Source organism: Tauraco erythrolophus, chromosome Z (genome assembly GCF_009769465.1).
Source record: "Tauraco erythrolophus isolate bTauEry1 chromosome Z, bTauEry1.pri, whole genome shotgun sequence".
In the NCBI taxonomy this organism is placed as follows: Eukaryota; Metazoa; Chordata; class Aves; order Musophagiformes; family Musophagidae; genus Tauraco; species Tauraco erythrolophus.
The window spans coordinates 54,564,182-54,587,418 of NC_141496.1; the positions used below are offsets into that span (position 1 = coordinate 54,564,182).

General features: G+C 39.3%; 1 protein-coding gene across 1 annotated transcript; it reads left to right on the forward strand.

Moving 5' to 3' along the window:
• Window positions 1–1,088: 1,088 nt before the first annotated feature.
• On the forward strand, window positions 1,089–12,782 carry ZNF475 (zinc finger protein 475). The gene is made up of 3 exons (XM_009980046.2): window positions 1,089–1,793; window positions 9,023–9,203; window positions 12,631–12,782. Exons 1-3 carry the CDS (start codon window positions 1,089–1,091, stop codon window positions 12,780–12,782), a joined length of 1,038 nt encoding a protein of 345 aa, XP_009978348.2.
• Window positions 12,783–23,237: the final 10,455 nt, after the last annotated feature.

The following is a 23,237-nucleotide window of genomic DNA, read 5'->3' on the forward strand; positions in this document are numbered from 1 at the left end:
GCTAGTTATTTTGTATTCTTGCAGTAAATCAATAGCCTCTACCATGGCAGGCTTACAGTCTGAATTTTCTGTTCTGATCCTTGGAGGACAATCACGAAAGATTTGTCTCTGTGAGAAATTAACATTCAACTGATACAACACAAAGTTATCTGTATACAGGGAAAGATTGCAGATTGAAAAACTGACGTATCTTTAGCACCGTGTCCTTGAGACTAAACAGAGTGCCCTTAGCTTCTCCTCATACGGCGTGTGCTATGGCCCCCAAAGCATCTCAGTAGCTGTTATTGATAAACTTGTTCCATTTTATTAATATTTATTTTGTACGAGGAGAATCAAGGGTGGTCTGAGAATGAGGGATACCACCTCACAAGTGCTGAGTGAAGATGCCTAATCATTTCCTCCAACCTGCAGTCAGGGAACCTTTTCCTTGCTGACTGTCCCTTTGGAAATTGGACGTTGACATCCCTCTACTAAGATCCTTATTTTCATTTCTTTTGAGACCAGGAAATTATGTTTAACTACCAGCACAAATGACTTAGAAATTAAAGACTGTGTCAGAAATACCGGTTCTGTCAATAGCTGATAATAAAGCATATTGATTTTACTCAAACCCCATGTATTTCAGCAGCCTCAGTTTGTGCAAACCCATCTTTTTTCATGTCCTTTATGACTTTACACCCTCTGAGACTAGAATTTCTGATTTACATTGTTCAGCTGATCATTAGGGGTAGGATATTTTTGATGTTATTTGTCTGCTATTTAAAAGTAAAACAGAGTAGTAAGGTAAATTGATCCTTGTGATAAACCACTGGTTGGTAACCTTAAAAAGAGAGATGGTGTTCATTAATATGTACTGATTTAATTTGTTTCAGGATAAAGTAAAACCAAAAGGAAAACCAGAACAACACAGAAATGCTCTTTCCCTACTGAAACGGCCATTTGGTGCAGCTTTCCAGCTTTGAAGTCCCCAGTATATTCTGGCCCATGAAACTGAATTAAGAAGATTGGAGGATTGTGCTGAATAACAGACTTTCCCAAGCATTTTTTGTCAAGGAGAGAGAGATATTTCCTGAAATGTTGTACCCTTCATGGAAAAAAATGTGAAGAAAAAGAATGTGAACAAAACCTGTAACGCTCTACCAACTGCTGGAGAGACCCCTGCTAGTGTCTCTAGCATCTTGCCTTCAGAGCAAGTTTCACTGTCTAATGTGTCAGACCTTCGCACAATTTTGCCCAAAGTAGTACGTCTGGAAACTGGACCTCAGAAAACACGACCAGGCACTGCAATAATATCAAAACTGTCAGATTCTTCAAACATGTCTCGGACACCACTAAATCGGCCTGTCATCCCACCAAGAAGACCTTGCTTCAGGGTATGCTATATCTGTGGCAGAGAATTTGGGTCACAGTCTATTTCTATACACGAACCCCAGTGCCTAGAGAAGTGGCGTATTGAAAACAGTCAGCTACCAAGGCATCTCAGAAGAGCAGAGCCCAGGAAACCTGAGGTCCTTACTGACAGTTCCTATATGCTTACAGCTGAAAATGAGGCAGCTTATCACAGTGCTCAAGCCCAGCTCCTGCCCTGTGAAAACTGTGGACGAACCTTCCTTCCTGACCGTCTCGTTGTGCACCAAAGGAGCTGCAGAGGAGGTAGCCGTGGTGTGGGACTGTCAAATTCTAGCCCCCATAACTCTGGTAAAGGCCCAAGCTCTGGATCTGGCTCAGCAAGTGATGATCCATCTAAGACCCGTCAAGGAAAGAGCAAGGCTCCACTGGCCGTATTAGACAAGGTAAATTGCTAAGCAAGTGCTGTGTGAAGGGGTGAGGATGCACTTTGATGCTGGGCACTCCAGAGCAGACTGAGTTCCTATTAAATTTAAAATCACTTTCCTTCAGAAGGATCTTTTGGCTCTGTGCAAACATTTCTTTGCTGAATAATAGGTGAAGGAAAGTGGGATAATGTGTGTGTAAGGAAAAATACTTATTCCTGTTTGGTTTGATTTTCCGGTTGAAGAGGAGCAGTTGGGTTCTTATGCTCTGTGGTCCTATGAGAGTTACATCACCAAAAGTGGCCATTATGTGCTATAGTTCCCTAGGAGATTCTGTTAAGCAGCTTAGGCAAGCTTTGAATGTTATATATTTTAGCAGATATTAGGTATTTCTGTTTAGTTAACGTGAAATATGATGGTTTCTATCTTGCAAGCACTTCAGTGATTTTCAATTTTTACCATTACTCTTAATCTTGGAGTGGAACACAAATTTACTGAGGACTGCATGTTCAAAGGCAGCAGCTCGGAGTATAACAACAACCAAATAAATAAGACTGCACATTTATTTCCGATGAATTTGATTCAAGCTCCAAGAATGAAGAAGCTGATTCACATTATCCAAAAGCTACACAAAGTTTTGGAAAAAGACATATTTTTTCTGCATTTGTTTCTGCACAAGCTGTCTTCTGGCCAGGAGTTTTGTAAAAAGATAGAGGTCTAAATTTAGGCCCAGTGTCTAAAATAAAAGACTTTTTTTTTTTTTTTTCCGATGAGAGTTGGACTCCTGATTTCCTACATTAATTTTGAAAATGGGATTTAGCTTTCTCAGTCACCAAAGGAATGCAATACCATTCAGAACACTTCTGAAAATGTTTTAAAAGTCAAAGCATACTGTATTTCAGTTTTCCAGCTGCTGAATAAAATGGAAATAATAGCATTACCCTTAGAAACATGAGAATAAAGACAGTCTGAGGCATTTTTTATATTATGCTGTTTGAGGCCACTAATTGATAGATATTCACAAATTAGGTCCACTCCTCAGGTCTTTTATCAGCAAATTTCAAATAACCCATAAACAGTTCAAAGTGCTGCGCAGGTGCACCTACAGCTGTAAGAAAGATGTTTTTGCTGTGTTATACTACCTCGCACTATTTACCAAAAAACTGGCATTGCTGTAAAGGTGATTGTTCAGTGAAAGACATGGCCATGAAGAAGAGATTTTTGTCCATCACATATAATTCTGGATGTTTTTAAAAAAAGGGGGCTGGGAGGGAATGTCCTTAGTTACAATGTCATAAAAAAACAAGTTTAGAGTGTGGTTTGGCATTGAGAGTGACTCTGTAAAAACGTTGCCCTCTTGCACAACATGACTGCTCCCTGTGTGGACTCAGTCACATCTGCTGACTTGTTGAACAACAACATTATTACCACTTTTTACTTCTGTGAGCTCTGCAGAGCCAGGATGAAATGTTTTCAAATCTGTTCCTCCTTCTGTGTGTACAGCAGGTTTCCTCATTTACTTCCAAGCAGTTGCAGTTCATCAGCTGCCACAGAACTAATGAGGCTGTACAGCTTGCAGTTTGTAGTTGACTCTGAAGGACTCTTTATTATTAATGATGACGATTAATGATTAACAATGATGGAAGGCATGATGGCTTTTACTTCTTTGAGGGCCTTTATTTTGTTGTTTTCAGAGCTGTCCTTTTGTACAGAGGTATGCATTAAAGGCAGGCATAGGAATCACAAGAGTGAAAGAAATATCCTGTGATTTCAGGGGCTGCTCAGGACTCGCAGACTGCTTGTAAGAAGTGGTCAAAGGAAGCCTCTTTTCCATAGGTTTAGTTCTCTGTATGAGGGTTTCCACTTCCAGTTGAAATTTTGAGAAGTCTGCACATTGAAGGATGTTGAAAAACAGTAAACTCACGGAAGGATTGCAGGATCGCTATGAACAGGGACAAGGTCTAGGTCTCCTCTGAAGTCTTCATCTTTTCCCATCATATGGTTTTAATTTTGCTCACTTTACCAGCTACTCAGCTGCTCATTAATTCTATTGAAAAAGACTAGTAGTGGAGTGAAATGGCAATCTGCTTTGGTCCTAGCGGGAAAGCATTTGGGGCAGTCCACGCCTTGCTTAGCCAACATACTCACTGTGACAATGAATTGTTTGAGCACCTTTTTAAAGTCCTGATTCAGCAAAACATGAGAGGAAAGGAACCGCTGAAAAAAACCCCCAACACTTATGTGAGTGTATTTAAGAACTATAACACTACTGTGAAATTAATTTTTGCAATGAAAGAAGTCATAAATGAAAAAGCTGGATTTTCGTAATTGTAAAAATAAAGATCTGCCTGATTTGGTGGTACACCATGTGAAAGCTATTCTAACTTTAGCAAGCACTTTTGCCTGCATGCCTCTGTCCTGGAGCTCTCTCTCTCTTAACAAGTGCAGGATCAACTAGATAGTATCATTGCTGACAAACACTCAGTCCGGCATTAAACATCTTTAGAACTGGAGACTCAACAGACTCTGAAAGCCATCTCTTCCACTAACTGTCCTTTCTCTCAGAATGCATGTACACAACTGAGTTAATCATGTCTGCCTGTGTAAAGCAAACAACAGCCTATGCTTAAGAGACTCCCAAGGATCACATCAGCTCAGAAATTCTATTTTGGGTTCTGATGTGATACCCCAGACAATGGAAGTGATGTCTGGGACTACTGAAACTCAGATTTGCACCAGAACAGAGTGTGGTTTTTATTCTTTCATAGACCAAAATGTCTGCTACATGCAAGTGAGTATTAATGACTTGCTGTGGGTATATACGTTACAGTTTTTTTGACAACAGATAACACCGATCCTAAAATCCTATCACACATGTCACTAGCATCTGGTGCTGCCATCTGCTGTTTTCTTCTTATCGAGTTAACTAACTAAAAATAAGGTTTCCAATCTTCCTTTACTGTATTGTAACACATTTTTAACACAGCATAAGTCTTGAAAATTTGTATAACAACAAAATGTAGATGTTGTATCTTGTTCTAGCATGAAGTCATCTAGTCACCTGGTAAAATGAAAACTTCAGATGCCGTGTAATTCTAATGAAAGTGGGAAGTCAATGATAAACTTTGCCTCAGTTGAAGCAGTTTTGAACATCTTCTTAGAAGAATTCTGACAAATATTTTTGAAAATATAGAAAGTTAGATGAAAATGTACAGTGAATGGATGGTTTGAATGAAACTTATTGAGTATTATCATTGAGAACAATTGAGCGTCTTACCTTTCTGCTTTTACACAAATGTCTTGTTCATCATACTGATGTGTTTCTTTTAAAAGATAGCACATCAGGAGTAAAATGGGATATTAAAATCTTTAATTACTTCTATCATCTGGCAGAATTACTTTGGTGTTCAAGGAAATTTCATGCACAGGTGTATGACCGGTTCTAACATTAATATGCTCTTGTGTCGGGACAGTGGCTGGAAGCCCTCCTTAAGGCAGTGAAACACACCTTTGGATGATCACAAGAGCCGTGCCACAGCTTATCCCTGTCCCTTATGCAAAATGCCTCTTGCTTTTCAGAGGTGAATGTGTGGAAAGGGCTGCTTCTGTACCACATGATGCTGTTGCTGTGTTTGTACCACTCTTTTCCTGAACCTCTCTTCCTTTGGCTGTTCAAGCCTATGACGAGAGCTCTGACCTAGAGCAGGAGGCCTTCTCTCCTCCCATTAAAACACATGGATAATTAAACAAATAAGAAAAGGGGAGGTGTGTGCAGTCCTGAATGATAAATATTTGTAGAGAGAAGTTTGGGAGTCAGTCTTATTGGGTGTACTTAAGAAGAAATTAAAAGCTTTGTGCAGTATGGGAGGATTTGACCTCATGTAACACCGTAACAGCAGCCTAGAGCTAACCTCAAGTAATGTCAGATCTATTCAAAATACATAGTTGCGTAGCCCTCTGAGCTAAATAACTTCATTCATGGTCATGCAAACATACTTAGCAGTTTTGGACAAAAATAAAATACTGAGACACTAGAGGAAAACCTAACTGCACTGTTGAGTATTTGTAGGTATTTTTATAATAACACATATCCTCAGGAACAGACCTTCCCTACAACCCTTTTAAAAGTGAAAAACAAAGCAGTGAGCAGACAGCCTAGCCACTGGCCTGTGAGTAGTTTGGGTTGGAAAATTGTGGTGATTCCAAAAATAGTTTAGTTTCAAACTTCAGGCCTCCAGATGTGACACTTGGGATAGACACACTCTGAAGAGAAAAAGAAATGAAGGATAAATATCATCAGCTGTAGAAATTCCAAATAAAGCTTACCATATCTCAGATTCCACAGTTAAGCAACAAAAGAGCTGTTACTACCAATTGTAAACGTATTCTCCTTCAGGTTTTATTTTTCAGCTTTTTAACATGTATGTATTTGCAGAGAAGAATTTATGTATGTAATCTGATGTGTGGTGACGGTTCAAACTCACTACGTTTTTGGAAAAAATAATCCCACCCTTAGAGTGATCTGATTCCTTTTAATTAATTCTGGTCTCTGCTATTGTTTCTGCACAGTTTTTAATTATTTCTACTTGAACAGATTTCTTAAACATTTTTTTCACCAAATAGGATTTAGTTATGAATCAATCCTAATAGATAACTTTAGAAAACAAAATCCTCTATTGAGCTGCAGGCCTGTTTTTTCTCAGTCACAACATAAACCTCACCTATAGACACCCTGTCAGGATCCAAAGGGATCACAGTACTACTCATTCAATCTTTAGGTTTTCAGGTGAGACTACCAAAAAGACTATCTCAGAACTGTGGAAAGGTATCCAAACAGTGATTGAAATCACTAACGTTTGTCTTGCAGGTCTCTGGCAGCTGTTCAATAGTAAGACATCATAATTTTTTTAGTACGAGTGTAATGGATTTGAACGAAGCAGCCAGAGATAAAATGCTCTCTCTGTTCACTAGGGAAATATTTCCAAGATAAGCAACTATTCAATTTTGACAACAATATTTCTCTACATCCGTTAAGTTAAATTTATTTGGAGTATTTAATTTTTTAAGTGATTTTTAACCTGCCTCATATCAGGACTTCAAGCTTCCTTGAAGCTATACATTTGTTTTTATTATACAGCCCCATACAGTGGAAATTATTGTGACAGCGCAGGCTGAGTAAGTGTGATTTCCATTTGTACCAGGATTCTTTTTCCCATTCTGGTAGTACATAAAGAGTCCCTACAAACGGAATGTAAATCAGATTTCTCTTCCTTAGTTTTCAGCTAATAAATAATCTATTCAACTGAATGGCAGGAACATCGCTAATGAAAACTAGAGAGGAAAATGTGTTCCCAGTGTTTTTACACCTAACATTTTTTTTGAAAACCATTTATAAAATCCTGTAAGCATACTCATAGCCAGCATGCACACTGACCTCAAGGGTTTATACTATGGTGTCCTTATCTAAAGCTCTCCAGAGCCTAAAAAGAAACATACACTGCCTTCAAAATACTCTGTATCTGGACCCAGAGTCTTAGCTCCAGATCAGACAAAGTCTAGCTCAAGAGCTCAAGTAAGGAAGTAAGTGAAAATTGATAACAAAAAAATTAGAGGGCATTCTTAAAACAGCTATTGCTATATTCAGTTATGAATAGGAAGACAAAGTTATACATATATATGATATATATATATATATGTGTAAAAACCCCTTGTTATCAAAGATGGCTAAGGAAATTCCATTTGAAAGTTAAGAGGATGAAAATGTCCTTGGAAAAACTGTCTTTGGATAAGTTATATTTCAATTCACTGTGAGAACTTTCCAGATGAAGTCCAACTTTTCCCAGCAAAAATACACTTTGTAGAGTAGTATTTCTTCATGTAATTGAGTTTACATGTGTGATACAGGAAAGAAAGCTTATGCAGATTGTTCACTAATGACATTTTCAGACTGCAGCATAAACGCGAGAAGAGCTGCCCAGAATTTCTTGAATACACTGATGGGATGACAGAGAGAGTCATAAATACTGGAACAGGTTATGCTTTGTCTTACACAGCAGCAGAGGAAAAAAATTAAATTCCCATCTCCCATGTTTGAATGAGAAAGGCTTCCCGTGTTTGGTCTGGCACGGCTGCCCTTCTACCTTTAGGAGGGCTGGGATTAGCTTGTCTCTTACTGGTATTCTGCAGTCAGGAGCGCAGGAAACACTGGCAGTTGTGAGATCCATCAGCGTGCTTTGGAGTGCTGTCCCTGCACTGTGTTTTTACATTGCTCCTGGAGCAGGGCTGGTGCTGACACCACGCCTAGCCGTGGACGTGCCTACGGACACAGTAGAGTCCATAATCCACAATACCACGTAATTATATATTTTTCAAGCTTAGAATATGTATTTGTGGGGCTTGGGTTTGAGGGCTTTTTTTCTTCTGTTGAGCTGTTTTTCTCTGCAAACAAAAGATCTGCAGTGCAGAAACAAGGACTCGCTTGGGCTGTCCTTGCTGCAGTCACTGGCAGAGCTCAAGCTGAGACCTTCGGGATAAACAAGCAACAGTTCCTTCTTTTGCTTCCCTTATCATGAAATATCCTGGATCAGTTCTAGTCCTTCAAAGGCCAAGAATTTCACTAGCTAACTGATCTGTGGCAGAAGTAACATGGGGTTAGGGACTACAATAACAAGCTTGAGACAGATGCCCTCACTGTCTGACTGAAGAGGGATACTAAGGCTGGACACAGAGCTTTAATTGTGTTCTGCCTGGAGATGGGGTCTATTCTACTACTTCATTAGACATCAGCAGTTCAGTTGAAGAGGCTTTTGTTGCTGCTTTCCATGTAACTTCTGTTTGGTAGATAAAAAAAGGGCTTCAACATTTAAGATGGACACTGTGCTGCAGCAACCTGATTGAGCAGCGAAGTTGTTTCTGCACATGAAGACTCAGCATTTCCATGAACTCGAGGGTGTGAAAATTAAAGAGCTAAAACCTGTAAGCTTAGTATTAATTAGGTGACACACATGAATTTTTGGCCCAGTACTTGCAGAAGGCGCCTACGTGTTCCAGGTGGCCAGTTAATGACACAGGATCTCTTACAATCTTCAAGACTGAATCCAGACAAAACAAAACTGATGAAAACAGTTACACTGATTTCACAGCTAGAAATCAGTTTCTTAATCTGCATGATTGTTTTCATCCAAAGTTGTTCTGATTCTATATTAATGTTGGAAATTATATTTATTCTTCTTTACAATTGTTATTTGCAGGCACAAGCCATAAGACGGCCACCAGCAGTGATTTGTTACATATGTGGGCGTGAGTATGGAACAAAATCTATTAGCATACATGAGCCACAATGCCTGAAAAAATGGCACCAGGAGAATGACATGCTACCCAAGCACTTGAGAAGGCCAGAGCCCAAAAAGCCTGAAGTCAGTCCTGTACAAGGTAAGCTACAGACCAAAGGAGGAAATGGGAGGAAGAAGGCGGGAGGAAGGAAAAAAAAAGATTTAAAGTGGCAGCTTAGTGGTTTGCAAGTACTTGGAAGAGAAGGTAGCCATCATGGCTTCTTTTGAACTTTCTGTTAAATATCCTATTCTCCTTTTGTGCTGCATCCATGACAAGTAAGAGTAGTCATTGCCTTGTGGGACATGCCTCCTGAGACAGTTCTCTTTATGTATCAGTATGTTCTGAATCAAAACACAAGAAGATTAGCAACCTGCTGCTTCATAGCTACATCACTTCCTTTTAACAACTTTCAACATTGTAGAAAGGTATATTTTAAAATGAGCAAAAGCATCCAAGAATAATGTGCAGACTTGACACATACAGTCATTAAAATAAGCTACCCTTCAGGCAACATAGGAAGAGATACTTCAGCCAGGTTTTACACCTATAGCATCAGTTATGAAAAAGCCTGACACTAGCACTTAGCAGTAGTAAACAGTGAGTGGCCTCAAAAACAGGAGTTCTGTGGGCAAATAAGAAACACAATACTAGATAAGTGATGACTGGTAGAAAATAAGGTATTTTTAAAACCTACCTATAACACATACTGTAGTTTCAGGTTTTTGTTAAAATATATTTTTTAATAAAAATGCACTATTTTCTACAATGAACATCCACTGGATGTTACTGGTCCCTTTTTATTTATAAGCCTTAGAAGCTTTCTTTGTGAGACATTATAATGTAAACACGGGGAAAAAAACATATATAGTACAAAATAAACATTTCATTTCAGCCAATTATGTGCATTTGCACTGTGAGTTCTGTTTTGTAGATTGCCTAGATACCATTTCTTCAAATCAATGAAAATTGATGATCCCCAGCACCTAACAGAGCTGGGCTCCCATAGGCATCCCAGGGGTGTGTGCTCGCTGTAGGACCTAACGAAATCTTATACATACTTTGCCTGGAAGCTGCTCTCAAGACTTCCCCATTCCCACATACAGTTATTTCACCACTTAAATTGGATGCTTTCCCTGGCCCTGCCAGCTGATCTGAGCTACTTTGTGCCAAGTTTGGACCACTTGCTCACAGGCAGTTAATTCACCCACTTTTTTTTTTTTATAGTCCCCATAATTTGCCGCAGCTTCTCCTAATGTCTGGAAAAGTAGATAAATTCTCCTGCAACTCACTGTGAAAGAGTCATACACTAGATCAGTTTACAGCAGTACAAAGAAATATGTCCCCAGAAGACACACACAGAAGAAAGCAGGATCACTGAGAACACTAACCAGCTGTTCAAGATAATAATAGTTGCAGCTCAAATAATATCAAACCAGGACTTGGTTAACAGATGTCAAGCAGCAGAGTTGAATCTGCAGTAAAACATAGGTTCAAAAGACATTTTCTTTGTATTTGCTCTTTTTGTTCTTAAGCTTTTTTTAATTATTGCCTGTTGTGTGGTAAAAAAGACAGGGAAAATGAGAATTCCATCTGAAAGAGAAGGACGCAAAAGAACAAATTGGGTTATTTTGAAATGCACTGTTCTTATTTTGAGGGAGTGGAAGCAGAAAGATAACCACTCTGAGAAAACAATCCAGCAGAAAGCTCCCAGATATGAATCAGAAAATTGTCTCATTTATGCAGTGAGTCATAATAGGCGCTGCACATCTCCTATGAGGTGTTGTGTGCCCACGGTTCCCCAGGGGACACTGACCTGCTTCCAGCATCTGTCCCTAAATGCTTGCTGATGCAAGTCTGATCAGTTCTCAAGCCTGAGCTAAAATTGTTGTTCCCCCTGCAGTTGCCTCATGCTCTTGGCCTCAAGAAAATAATCTCAGTGTTGTTCTTTTTCCGTAAGACTTACTCTCGATCATCTGGTAAATGCTATAACTGACCTTGAGACCACATACACGTACCGCATGTCTCATAGCTTCTCAACTTAGGGAGGAGGGGTTACCCCTGTTGTTGAATGGAACAGGCAACTTTCAAAAAAAGCTCAGGAATATTAACTGCTTGCATAAAACTTTTTATAACTTACGTAAATCTTCTTCTGAAAACTCAAGTGTCACGGGAAGACAACCGCTGCCCTGATTACACAGTGTTTTGTTTGTGGAATGCCTAACACATGCCTGCGAGGAGAAAGTCATCTCTCTTTCTCTTTTTTTTTTTATATTCAATAAACTTTCCAAAGTACAGAAAATACACATTCATTTCCTGCAAGCAAAAGGGATATTTGTCTCAGCCAAGAAAAGAAACTCTACTTGGTTGCTCTTCTAACAAAAAGAACATTAAGAACAGGCATATTAAGAGATCTAAGGCTTATTGTGGTTATGTGAACCATTGGATATGAATCATATTAAAACTGTATGGGCCTTTAATGAAGAGCTCTATAGTGTGCCAATAACAGAAACCATGGAATTTTTTTTAAAGGCACAAATCCTTTTCTTTTAAAAACTGTCTGTTGCTAACAGTTCAAAGTCAAAGACAGTTTTTCAGTCTTTTTCAGTATTGTCATACCTTTTGAGAAAGGTGAAGCAATTCCATCTTCAAATCAAGCCATGTAGATTTTTTTCTGCGTGCGCTTCAAATGAAGACTCTTAAGATCTAAATTGAGGTATTACGCAACCTACCTGATCTTTTTGCAAATTGGTTTGAAACAACACTATGTAAAAGTCCATTTCAAGATGAAAGAAAAGACCTTTTTTATACTCAAATAAAATTTTGAAAATACATCTGATGTGTTTGAAGAATGCTCCTGAGATATTAGAGCAGTCACTCTTTCTGCAGTGGAAAATAACTGAGGGTAAAACTGGGTTAGTGTTCAGATGACAATAGATGCCTCAGTGCAATGGCCTCACTGAACGTTGTGGCCTGTAAGATCTGTAGGTTTTGTCTGTAAGGTTTTAGGTTTGCCTAAGCTTTATTCCACTTATTGGCAAAACTTGCAGACTTCAACAGGAAGAAAACTGGGCCCCTGGTCCAGAGCAGTACAAAGACCATATTCTCAAGTATGATACGCTCACGCCCCTTGCCATGGCCAGATAACACATGCTCATTAAACAGAATTGGAACTAAAGCCAAAAAGTGAAATTTGCTGATAATAGTATGTATGCAAAGATGTTAATAATTAGCTGAGAATGCATATCATAACACACAGCATGATGTTTTCTTTGTACTCTCATACAATACAAAATCATTCAGTTTGAAGTTAATTTAATTCAACCCCTGTGACAAAAAGCAGAGTCTTTTTTTTATATTTTTTGCTCTTTTGCTTCTTTCTTTTCTTTCTTTTTCATTTGCAAAAGCAATATGGTTTGGTTAAACTGAAAGGCTCAGTCAACAGGTATTTCCTGAAAATATTTTCCATGAAGAGTTGAATGTGGGTCTCCAGAATGAAAGCTGATACTTTTTTTTTTTAATTTTCCAGCCAAAGGTTTCTATGATCTTGATTCTTTAAATGAGGCTGCCTGGATCAGCGCCCAGAACCAGCTAGTTCCATGTGATATTTGTGGGCGTACTTTTCTTCCAGACAGACTGATCGTCCACCAGCGGTCCTGTAAACTGAAACCTGCGACATGAAGTGGATGTAACACATGTGCATACGTATGCATGCATGCTCACCACACCACACCACACATGTATGCACCCATACCTTTCAGCCAAACTATGAGAGGAATAAAATCCAGCTGGAGAGCCATGGACATCAAAACTGCAGTGTGTCGTCAAATTATGTGATCCAAAAGCCTCTGGAATAAAATCAGCAGTCACTACCGCAGTGTAAGGTCAAATATGGTGATTTTTTTAGCCCAGTAGTACCAAAATGCCTAATTTTTGTCAGTCAAGTACTGTTACCCTGAAACCAACCACAGTTTGAGAGAGATGGCATACGAATACTTGAAAGTAGTGTTAACTATCATCTTCCTTCTCCTGATCCTGTGCTTTGTTGAGTGCAGGAGAACCCACATGAAGAATCCTCCCAGGCTGCTTTCTGAATCGCTGTACTGTCTTCATCTCTGGGGATGAAGGGGATGTCTTCATCTCTGTGATGTTCTTCAGGCCCACTCCTTTCACAGCCTTTCAGATTTTGCTATCTGGACTTTTGAAAGAAGTTGTACCTTCTGCATGCATTTCCTATTTTACATGGCATGTTTGGTTTTTTGTGTTCAGCAAAGGACAGAAAGAAATGAGCCCTAGCAGTTAGAGGTCTTTCACTGCAGAGATCGCCAAGACAGCATCCCACAGGAATCCATCTTAGGTCTTGTTTTTCAACAAATCTGTGAGACTAGAAGAGATGGTATAAAGTCAGGAGCTCCCTTGTCTGCAGGGACATTTGACAACACATCCCTTGCCCAGTGAATGTATTCACCTACTGTTTCAGAAGCAGAAGCTTCAGACAACTTTCAGGAAATAAGAGTTTCAATGAGGAGTAACTCATTGAATCTCAGTGGAAGAAAAGTCAGAGACATGTTGTTAAGGAAAATTAGCTCTTTGAAAATTTTGTTTCCCCTCTATCAAAGACTTGTCTAGTTAGTGTAAGTACTTCCATCGAAGAAACCAAGTAGCTCCTTTGGATTTATTGTTTTTGTAGGGTTCTTTGTCCTTGGCCATCTTTGGAACAAGACTATCTTGTTGACTCTCACTCAGAGTTTAAATCCATGGAGCACTGCAGTGTTCACATCCTCATGGGACACTGAAGCTCGTGAAGCCCTTGCCTGCTACAAGTGAAACATTCTCATGTAAAAGGATCCAGCCGTGGGTGTAAGCAGAGTGGCCGATTTTAGAAAACACCCCAAAAATGCTCTCAGAGCATTTCTTGCTTAAGAATGATACTATGTGATTTATCCTCAGCTCAATAAACCAATCATACAAAAATTTGTAGAAGTTAGAGGACACATCTTTGTCATGAACTTGGTAAAAGAAAATATATTTTTTGTCAAGCCTAAACAAGCATAGTGTGTCAGATGGCTCGAATAAAATACCACTCTGCCAATGTGACCATAACAGAGTGCCAGTATAGGCACAAGAAGTATAGGTATTATACAAGAAAGCAGCGGGGAAGGTGTTTCAATGTGCTGTTTTGAAAAATGCTGTTATGTCACGTAGCAGAATCAGTGCCAAAACACATCAGTGAATAGGTTAAACACATGAAGGAATTAATTCTCACTTTAACAAGGTACAGCAGAATGCACTTTTTATTATGATTTTACTCCGAAGTGTTTTATGAAGTAGGCAGTGATATTATTCAAAATATATGACAAAATCTAATGCAAGTTGTTAATCAGCAATATAGGCTTCCGGATACCGTGAAAGAAACTATACCTCATGCATGTTTTCACCTTCAAGCTTAAGGCCCTAGAGCTGACTGTTATGTCTTACGTGACCAACGTGACTTTTCTAAGAGCATTCACACTTACTATTGTACTTACAAATCAGATGAAGTCGATGTCTTCATACACACTAAAATGAAATATCGGTACCAGCAACTTTTCTTTTCCAAGCTATCAAGCTGTGTGATTTGTGGTGTAAGTGAAATAAGAAGTAATATCATTGTTCTGTTATTAGAGGAACGCTTCTGGCTCCAGCCCTGCCAGGCTGTTAATTCAGACTGGGAGATGTACCAGCATTCTTTGGTGAAAATAATTTCCAAAACAATCAATGGCACCTCAGCAGCCCTTTCATCTTCAGAATGAGAACTGTATTGTCTGAAGATAGATATCTTCAGAAGTCAAAGGTTCAGTTTCTGTTCTACAGTGCAAAGCTGTGTAAACCCTGCAGATCTGCCCTCATTAGCGTCTCCACCGTAAGGAGAGTCGCTGGCGGAGCTGGACGGGTGTGGTCCCTCCCTCTTTTGGCTGGGGGAAGGCATGTGGTCTGAGGAAAGAACAACAGGGACACTGGTTTGTGATTGCTCGAATGGCGCCTAGGAGCTGTTGTCAGGCAACAGACTGCAAGACCCTGGAGGCTGTTGTAATTCACATCAGGTGTTGACCCACTGATGAGCTCCTTGGTAATTAGAAGATTATGGATGTCATACGATCTCACCTTTGTGGTCCTTCTTCCTCTTCCTGGACCCCTCTTCCTCTTCCAGGAGTTCTCTACCTTTTGTCAGATATGATAAGTGTTTTTTGGCTACCTCTGCCTCACTGAGTTGTCAAGCTTCATTACAGAGTCACTTCAAGAGCAGAAACATGTTTTAAAGAAACTTAACAGCCGTTGCCGAGTCACTGCAGACTTTGGTATTAAAAATTTAGCCCTGCCTTTTGGTGGGATTCAGATGTCAGAGTCCCTGTGTCATTCTGAAAGTTGGACTTGGGGTCCTGATATCTTTAGATTCGTCAGAAGTTTCACTCAGAACAGTTTTCCTGTGTCTTATTGTCAGCTCTACTCTTGTCTATTTTTTCTTTTCTGGATTATTATCCCCAAAAGCAATAAAAACTGCCTAATGAGTGGAGCAGAGTGCTTATAAACAATCACAAAAATCCTGATATTAACCATACTTTTAGTGTGCTGTTGTGTCTTGCGGAGAAATACCACGTGCGGAAGATCCTGAAGCCATAAGCCTGAAGTATGGTTTCCACATCAGCCTTTGAGGCAATAAAATGAGGATCTGGCTCAATGATGAGCTGCCTCTGCTTATAGGTGATTGCTTCTGAGCTCTGAACGTGGGATCTGTGAAACCATGAGCCTTACCACTCACAGAGGTAAGTCAATATTGGGCTGCAAGCGCTGATGGTGCGACCAGAGCATGCAGGAACTCAGCAGGAGGCAACAGCCCTCAGAAAGATCCCAGAGGCTATAACATCCCCTTCCCTCCATACCACTGTGGGTACAATCATTTTCAAAATATGTAGAAATATAAAAAGCACTGACACGGGAATGCATATCATCCCATTTCAAATACTAATAAGATATCATGGTCACTCACGTCTCCAGGTTACTCTGTCATGAGCTTTTCTGCTGAGCTTACCAGCCCTGGTGTTAGTCTGTGCCAATAACAATGGTGAGTTCTGTGGCAAGGTTTGTCCACTGGGAGAAACACTGATAGTGCCTTCATGGTTTGCTCTCAACAGAGTTAAAAAGAGATCTTACGAGCATTTTTCATTATTGCTTGGCATTTATCATTCTGACTTTTTTGCAGAGGAGGAAAAGGAAATGAGAAATTGAGCTACTTTGCTTCCTTTTTTTCCATACTTTAGTGATTTGTCACTTAACCTTATCTTGTTCGTTGTTGGCTCACAGTGATTTCTAGCTCAATCCTGTGTTTCCTACTGGCACAACACATCTAAAGAGCTGAAAAATGTTTTCCTGTACTTCAAAAACAATGGCATTCCATCTGGTTTGTCACACATGTGCTGATAGCAGCTAAAACTACTCCTGGACAAAATATACAGAAAGTCAGAATATAGATTGACAAGCAAAGTTCAATCACATTAAACAAATAGGCATCCACTTTCAGACCATAAACAAAACCCCAGACTGATGTTTTAGTTTAGCCAGTAGAACCTACAAGTTTCATTTAAAAAATGAGACATCTCAGAAAAGCAATCCTGAAGATCATAGTCAGGCTACATGACTGTAACTGCAGATTTCAAAAACTGGACATTAATGAAAAACCTCATAACTGCAGATAAATATTATATGTAAAGTAGTATAGTTTAGCAAGTTGAGAATGGCACAGTCCTTTAGTTACCATGCAAGCTTCAACAGGTCCCACATTTTCAAGGACAGTAGCAAAAAATGCCTAGCAGGCCGTAACAAAACTGTTTCATGGACCCTTTTTCCTAAAGACTACAAGCAGTTAGTAGACCACAGCTTGAGGAATAAAAAATTTGTAAATGCAATGGCAGTTTCTATCTAAAAAGATAATGACAACCTACATAAATCTATGAGTTCTCTCTGCATAGCATAGACCTAGAAAATATATAGCACTGTACAGAAATTATGCTTTCAGCACTGCTTCCTGACCACTGACAACTTGTATACTTAAGCTTTAGTTCAGGATTTTTAAACATAAAATTTGATTCTCTACTCACTGAAGCCAAGCCCCACACTAAAGTATTGGTACAGAATGGAGCCAGAGAAGCTAAAGGATCAATCAGATGTTGACACATATATGCCTTAATCAAGTTAGTTCCTGGAAATTTTTGTGGTGGCATATAAGTTTCATGGTCTATGTTTGTTTAACAATGCAATTTCATAATTGAGAATTAAGTTTGGTTTTATTACCAAGTTCAGGGAGCTGGCCCATGCAGAAGGAATTCTAGAGGGGCTTTTGTCTGAATCAGTGTATTCTTTGGGGCTCCTGCCTGCCCAGGTGGTTAGTTTTGCTTCACTGTCAGTGGCATAGGGTTTCATGAATTCCATATCTCTGAATTGTGTCAGCCAAAGTGACTTCAAAAGGGTTTACTGTTATGCAGAGACATGTCACAGTCAGTTAGACAGTGGGATTCAACAGAAGAGTGAGGTCCACTAGTAGACAAAACCTACAACCCTGGAAAACCCTCCAAGAAGTTGCCTGCGGGACTGTCTACATTCTTGCATGCTGTTACTCGCTTGCTTCTTAGTACCATAACTAACATACACAGAGCATTGGTGACTCTAGAGCACACAAGGGTCAGGGACTCATTCTAAACCTATGTTTCTCAGAAAACTTCTGGCATTTGCAGTTGAAGAAAAATTATCATCTGCATAGGTTGAGAAGAGAGCCATGATTACAGAACTGGAAAATCTACATGACAAGTGAGACTTCAGGAGCTCAGAATATTTAACTTTTCAAAGAAAGATTAAGAAATGCCTCACTGATGGCCTGTACATATCCAGATTACAGAGCCTTCTTTCTAGAATAGAAGATTTAACAATCTCCAAGGCAGGAATTTGATGCTAGAAAAACTCAGAAATAAGAAACTCAGAACTTTCAAACTGTGGAGCAGTTTATCGAGCTTTGCAGTGGACTGTCTATGACAGGATCTTTATAAACTAATAATGAATTATTTTTATTTTTTTTTAAAAAAGCATAGGTCTAATATGAATAAATTCAGACCAGCCTTGTGTTACAATATAGCCTGTGGAACATTGGACTAGTAAGACTGTTTCAGATTACAATGAAATATAATAATTGACTTATAATATTCAGGACTAAAAAACAGCTTGCAAAAGTCTAAGAAATATATCACAAGTAGCCAGTGGCATCTCTGAATTAGGTAGTTAAGACTTCAAAGGTAGCAGTTAAAAAGTAGAAACTGAAAGATGCTTGTCTTTTAAAAGTCTTTGCACCTTCCGTAGCCCCATCTCTCCAAGAGTGCAGAGCCCATCAAACATGTAAATAACAAGATGAAGCTGCTTCTGAAAGCAAGAGAAGTTGACCTGAGGTAGGATTTATACCTGGATTTGGAAATTGAGTCAGATTGCAAAATCTGATTGGGATAAGATGGTCTTTAGAGCAGCAGTGAGAGACACCTCTGAACACAGAATTTTGATGTACGGTCTCAAATAGAAGATAAGTTGTCAGTCTGGTCAGAAAGAGGAGATTGATTTTGAAATAAGTGCTTTGCTTTCCTGCTTTCTCTGGCACCTTAGCGGGAGAAAGATTTACCTAGGTTAGCTCATAGGACTTGTAAAACTGAATGGTTAGGAAACTGGCTCTTTCAGGCTAGTTTCACACTTTATTTTTGTAATATGTCCCATTCAAAACAAGTTGTATTTACTACTGTCTATTTATACCACGTTTAAGATGGGAAGATGTAAAAAAAGGGCATCGTCAGATACAACTTGTGATAAAAACAGATTTCCAAGACCTCCTTCTCAAGCTATTCCCTCTTTGCATGAGTGTTGGGTGTGTTAGTGTCTAGGAGGCAGACAGGATATTTCAGGAGCGAGATCAGAGCACAGACTATGGTGCCAGACTTTGGAGGTGATGAAGTCCTTTGGGCAATGGGTAGTTTGCTCATAAAAGAGAACCCTGTGTACCCCGTGCAGAACAGACTCAGGTGAGTACAAAAAATGCTGTAAAAAAGCCACCATAACCTTCCCTGTAGTTATCTTCCTCCCAGCATGCCCTCCTCCACCATTTAGCCTTATTTGATGCATTTGGACAGAAGTATCTTCTCTGCATTTCTCTCAGGGAAGTTAAACTTGTCCGTATAGTGCCATGAGGTTGCAAAATACACGCAGCATGGAAGAAGCAGGAGTCAGAAACACAGACCACACTGCACACTCCGTGTTATGAAGTGGTGAGCTGGATGTACTCAAATGCTATAGCAGAGCCACACTGAGGGGTTTTAATCCCTTATTTGCAATATTTACATTATATCACTGGGAAGATAAGATTTAGAAATAATATGCATCTTGAAAAACACAGTTGTGGCTGTGAGAATAAAGAGGCTCAGTCTGTTCAGCTTATTGAAGGGAAGACAGAGAGGCTGTTTGATTTGTCATGTATGTCATATTTCAGCTCTGAATTTTTGAAAACCAAACCAAGTTCAAGGGTCGGAATGAGCACTTACAATCACAGAATTCCAGTTCTGCATACTTAACTTTGATATGCCCAGGATCCTCCTGTGCACGTATTACAAACTCGTCTCATTTAAGTAACATAACTGACTAGATACCAAATTCCTTACTGATGTGGCACTAAAAATACCCAGTATAATTTCCAGAATATCTAGTTTAGCAAAACTTACTCTTCTGAAAAGACAAGGGAGGACACTCAAGCCAGTTTAACCCAGCTTTTCTGAAATAGTCAGTGGAAAGTATCTGTAGATCCTCCAGTGTTTTCCATACATTATGGTCTGTGAAGCTGACTTGAGTGCCAGAGAGACTAGTCCCAGCCAGTTGGTCAAAATGTGACTATGATATGAAGTGGTCTGGACAGGCAGTTTCTTTTCAAGGGAGGTAAGAAGCCTTTTTACTTCACGAGTCTGTGGTCAAAGGAGATAGATCCTTACACACCTCAAGAGATCCAGCTGTGTTTAAATAGAGAACTGTAAGCTACCTAAATGATGGAGCGAGCTGTTGGCTTGTGCAAAGCTTTGTCTCACATTAGGAAGGAGATGAAGATGGTCTGTGGACTTGATGATGAATAAGTGACAAATGTAATGTTAGGCAGCACAGTATTTCTAAGAGTGAAGAATGCAGGGAGCTCCTATCTAGAAAGGATATATATGTTATGGATGTCTCAAGGTTTCTTATTAGAATGAAGAAAAGCTTTCTGGGGTCTTATCAGAGCTACAGTTTGATTTCTTCCTGACTGTGGCCCTCTCAAATGTTGCTAGGAAAACCTGTGTGCAAAGAAGGGGAAGTGGTCCCGAGGTCCTTGGTCAGTGACTTCTGACCGGGAACGCTCATGCTAACTTCTTTGTCCAGGGTGCATGCTGAGTGTCAGCACATTTCAGGCAAACCTTGGAGTTTCACAGCACTCTGAAAAGCTCAAGGAGAAGGACTCTCATATTTTAGAGCTGGCACTCCTTTACAACACAATTCCAGCATTCCAGCCTGAGGTACAGGGAAAGACCAACTCATAGTTATCTGAAGCCAAAGTTTAACACAGCACAGCCCTTTTTCTGTTTTCTCTGCTTCTTGAGAGTTTCCTTAGTCTTGTTTATAACCTTCATCTGTATGTATCATCTACCATTTGAGACCTGCAGTTGTTTTCATGCCCAAAACCTGGTTACAACACCTCTCTTCACAGACAGTTGTTTTGCTGGTGACTTGGTGGTTGGCTCACTTATGGGCTGGACTTTTACGTTTTCTTTTCAAATTTACTTTTCATCATGTATTTTCATTCATTTAAATAAAACTGCATAGAAGATTCTGCACAGTACAATTACACTGATACAGCTAATTAGTTTAAAACAACCACATGAAATAGCTATTCCTTGGCATCCAAAAGCTGCAGTACCATACCACTAAAATGAATCAACGCTTGTAGAACCATTTAGAGATATTTTTTTATTGACAAAATCAGCATAAAGATATGTCAAAGCTTCATTCCCTTCATCAGTGAAAACTGTCAGGAAAACCCTGACAGGTTAGCTGGCATTGGGAGTGGCGGTCTTCAGTGCAAGCAAGACCTTTGTCATGAATGAAGAGTGGAGAAGGAAAAAGATGGCAGTTGTTAGGAGCAGAGTTTCAGTTCATACCCACTGCTTTTCCACATCCTGGTTATACAGATGTTTCTGATCAGTTCCGCTTGGGCCAATGAGGAGGTTTGGGACTTTCTGAGAGGAAAAGCTGTAACTGAAGCTGACCAACAACACGGCTGTGCTACAGTCTACAGCATTGCATTTGAATGTCTAGCTAACTTCAACTTAGCAAGATCTGACCTCAGAAGTGATCTAGCCATGATGGTTCAAATAGGCTAATATATTCTGTTTGTAGGTAGGTTTTGCAGCACGTGTGATGTTCCTTGTTGCTGTTTAAGTTCCGAACTGCACCTGGCTGAACTCCTTTAAAAATATCCCAGGTGTTTCCACTCATGTTGCATTTCTCAGTGTGTGTCACCTTAAGTCTAGGAGCAATAGCAAACTTCCCTTTGAAGAATGCCAAACATATACATGAAACGTTTTTTTCAACTACATGTTTTCCCAGAAAAACTCAGTTTAATATTTGTAAATCCTCTGAGCTGGGGGTGATGGGAAAAACAAAGCAATTACACAAATGGAAGCTGAAAGTTAGGGATTAGATCTTTTGCTTGCTAGTTTTAGGAAGTTGTTTGTCCCTGTTCAATAGCATAATGGTGAAGTGAGAAAAATCAGTTTAGGATAGAAAATAGAGGACCAAACCATTTCTACAACTTCGATTTGGAGTTTCAAAAATACCTTTTCTCACCTTATTTTTTCTTTCATCCAAAAAATTTTCAGATTCAAAAGTTTCTCAAATATATTATCTCCTTAGATTTAATTTCACTTGCTTCCTAAAAGGTATTTTTGTGGAAGAGGGAATATTATTATTACAGAACATATGACACTAATGGCAAAGTCCCATATGCAGCAGTTTCCTCCTAGTTCCCATGCTCATTGTTTTTCAAAATCTGAAGAGAGAAAAGGTGTTCTGAAAGCACTTTGTTTTCCTGCAAATTTGTCACCAATTTTGGCCATCACCTACTTCTACACCAAGTTTGCTGAAACATCTTGTAGATGAGCTGCATTGCATAAAACCATGCTAAACAATAACTGCATTGACACAGTTGATGATTACAGTTTGAAACTGATACAATCTCACAGTAGCACACACAGCATTCTACATTTGTATAACCACAAAAGTGACCAAAATATTCAGCATAGAGGAGGTGTCAATTACCCTAGAAAAAAGGATTCAAGTACTTATTGTTAACCTATCTTCGTAGTATTAGATATTGTACTGTAGCAAGAGCAATCCACTATTCAGTGTGTCAAATATATTTTGTCCCTTCTTGTAAACCCATACTTTCATATGCAGTAAGAGCTCCAAATACACACCCTAAAAATTGATTTACTTACATTTTAATAAAAAAAAAAAAAATTAAAAATTAATAGGTTTCATGAAGAGGAGTTGATGTTTGGAGATTAGCCCAAGTATAAAATAGCGAGAAGTAGCCTGTTTGGAACCGTTAACACTGATGGTTTTGTGTTTGGGTGGGTTTTTTTGTGACTCTGTTAATTCAACTTTAAATGATTGGCCACTCTGTATCTGCAAGAGGCATTCGAGAAACAAGGCACTTCTGTGAGTGGCCTTGATGATCTGCCTCGTTTGCTGGTGAATCGACAAAGCCCAGCAGGTGGCAATATAAGCACTTCTCGTAATTTGAAGTCATTAAACTCTTGTCGTCCAATAGCATTACTATGACTTAGTCATTTATAGCTCTGACTTGCATGGAAAATAAGTTTCAAGACTGAAGGTGATTTTATTCACTAAAATAACGCAAAGTCCATGTGTGAGAGTCTGGCATTCTTTCCATCTCTGGATCCTTCTTGTGTCTTTGGGATTTACCAAGTACTATTACATTCATCTCGTGTTCAACAGAGTGTCTCAAAGTTGCTGAGAGCAGATTACGTCTAG

Coding starts and splice junctions, on each gene's coding strand:
- ZNF475 (XM_009980046.2), top strand. CDS start 1,089: ATGGAAAAAAATGTGAAGAAAAAGAATGTGAACAAAACCTGTAACGCT. Junction 1,794..9,022: donor CACTGGCCGTATTAGACAAG/GTAAATTGCTAA, acceptor TGTTATTTGCAG/GCACAAGCCATAAGACGGCC. Junction 9,204..12,630: donor TGAAGTCAGTCCTGTACAAG/GTAAGCTACAGA, acceptor TTAATTTTCCAG/CCAAAGGTTTCTATGATCTT.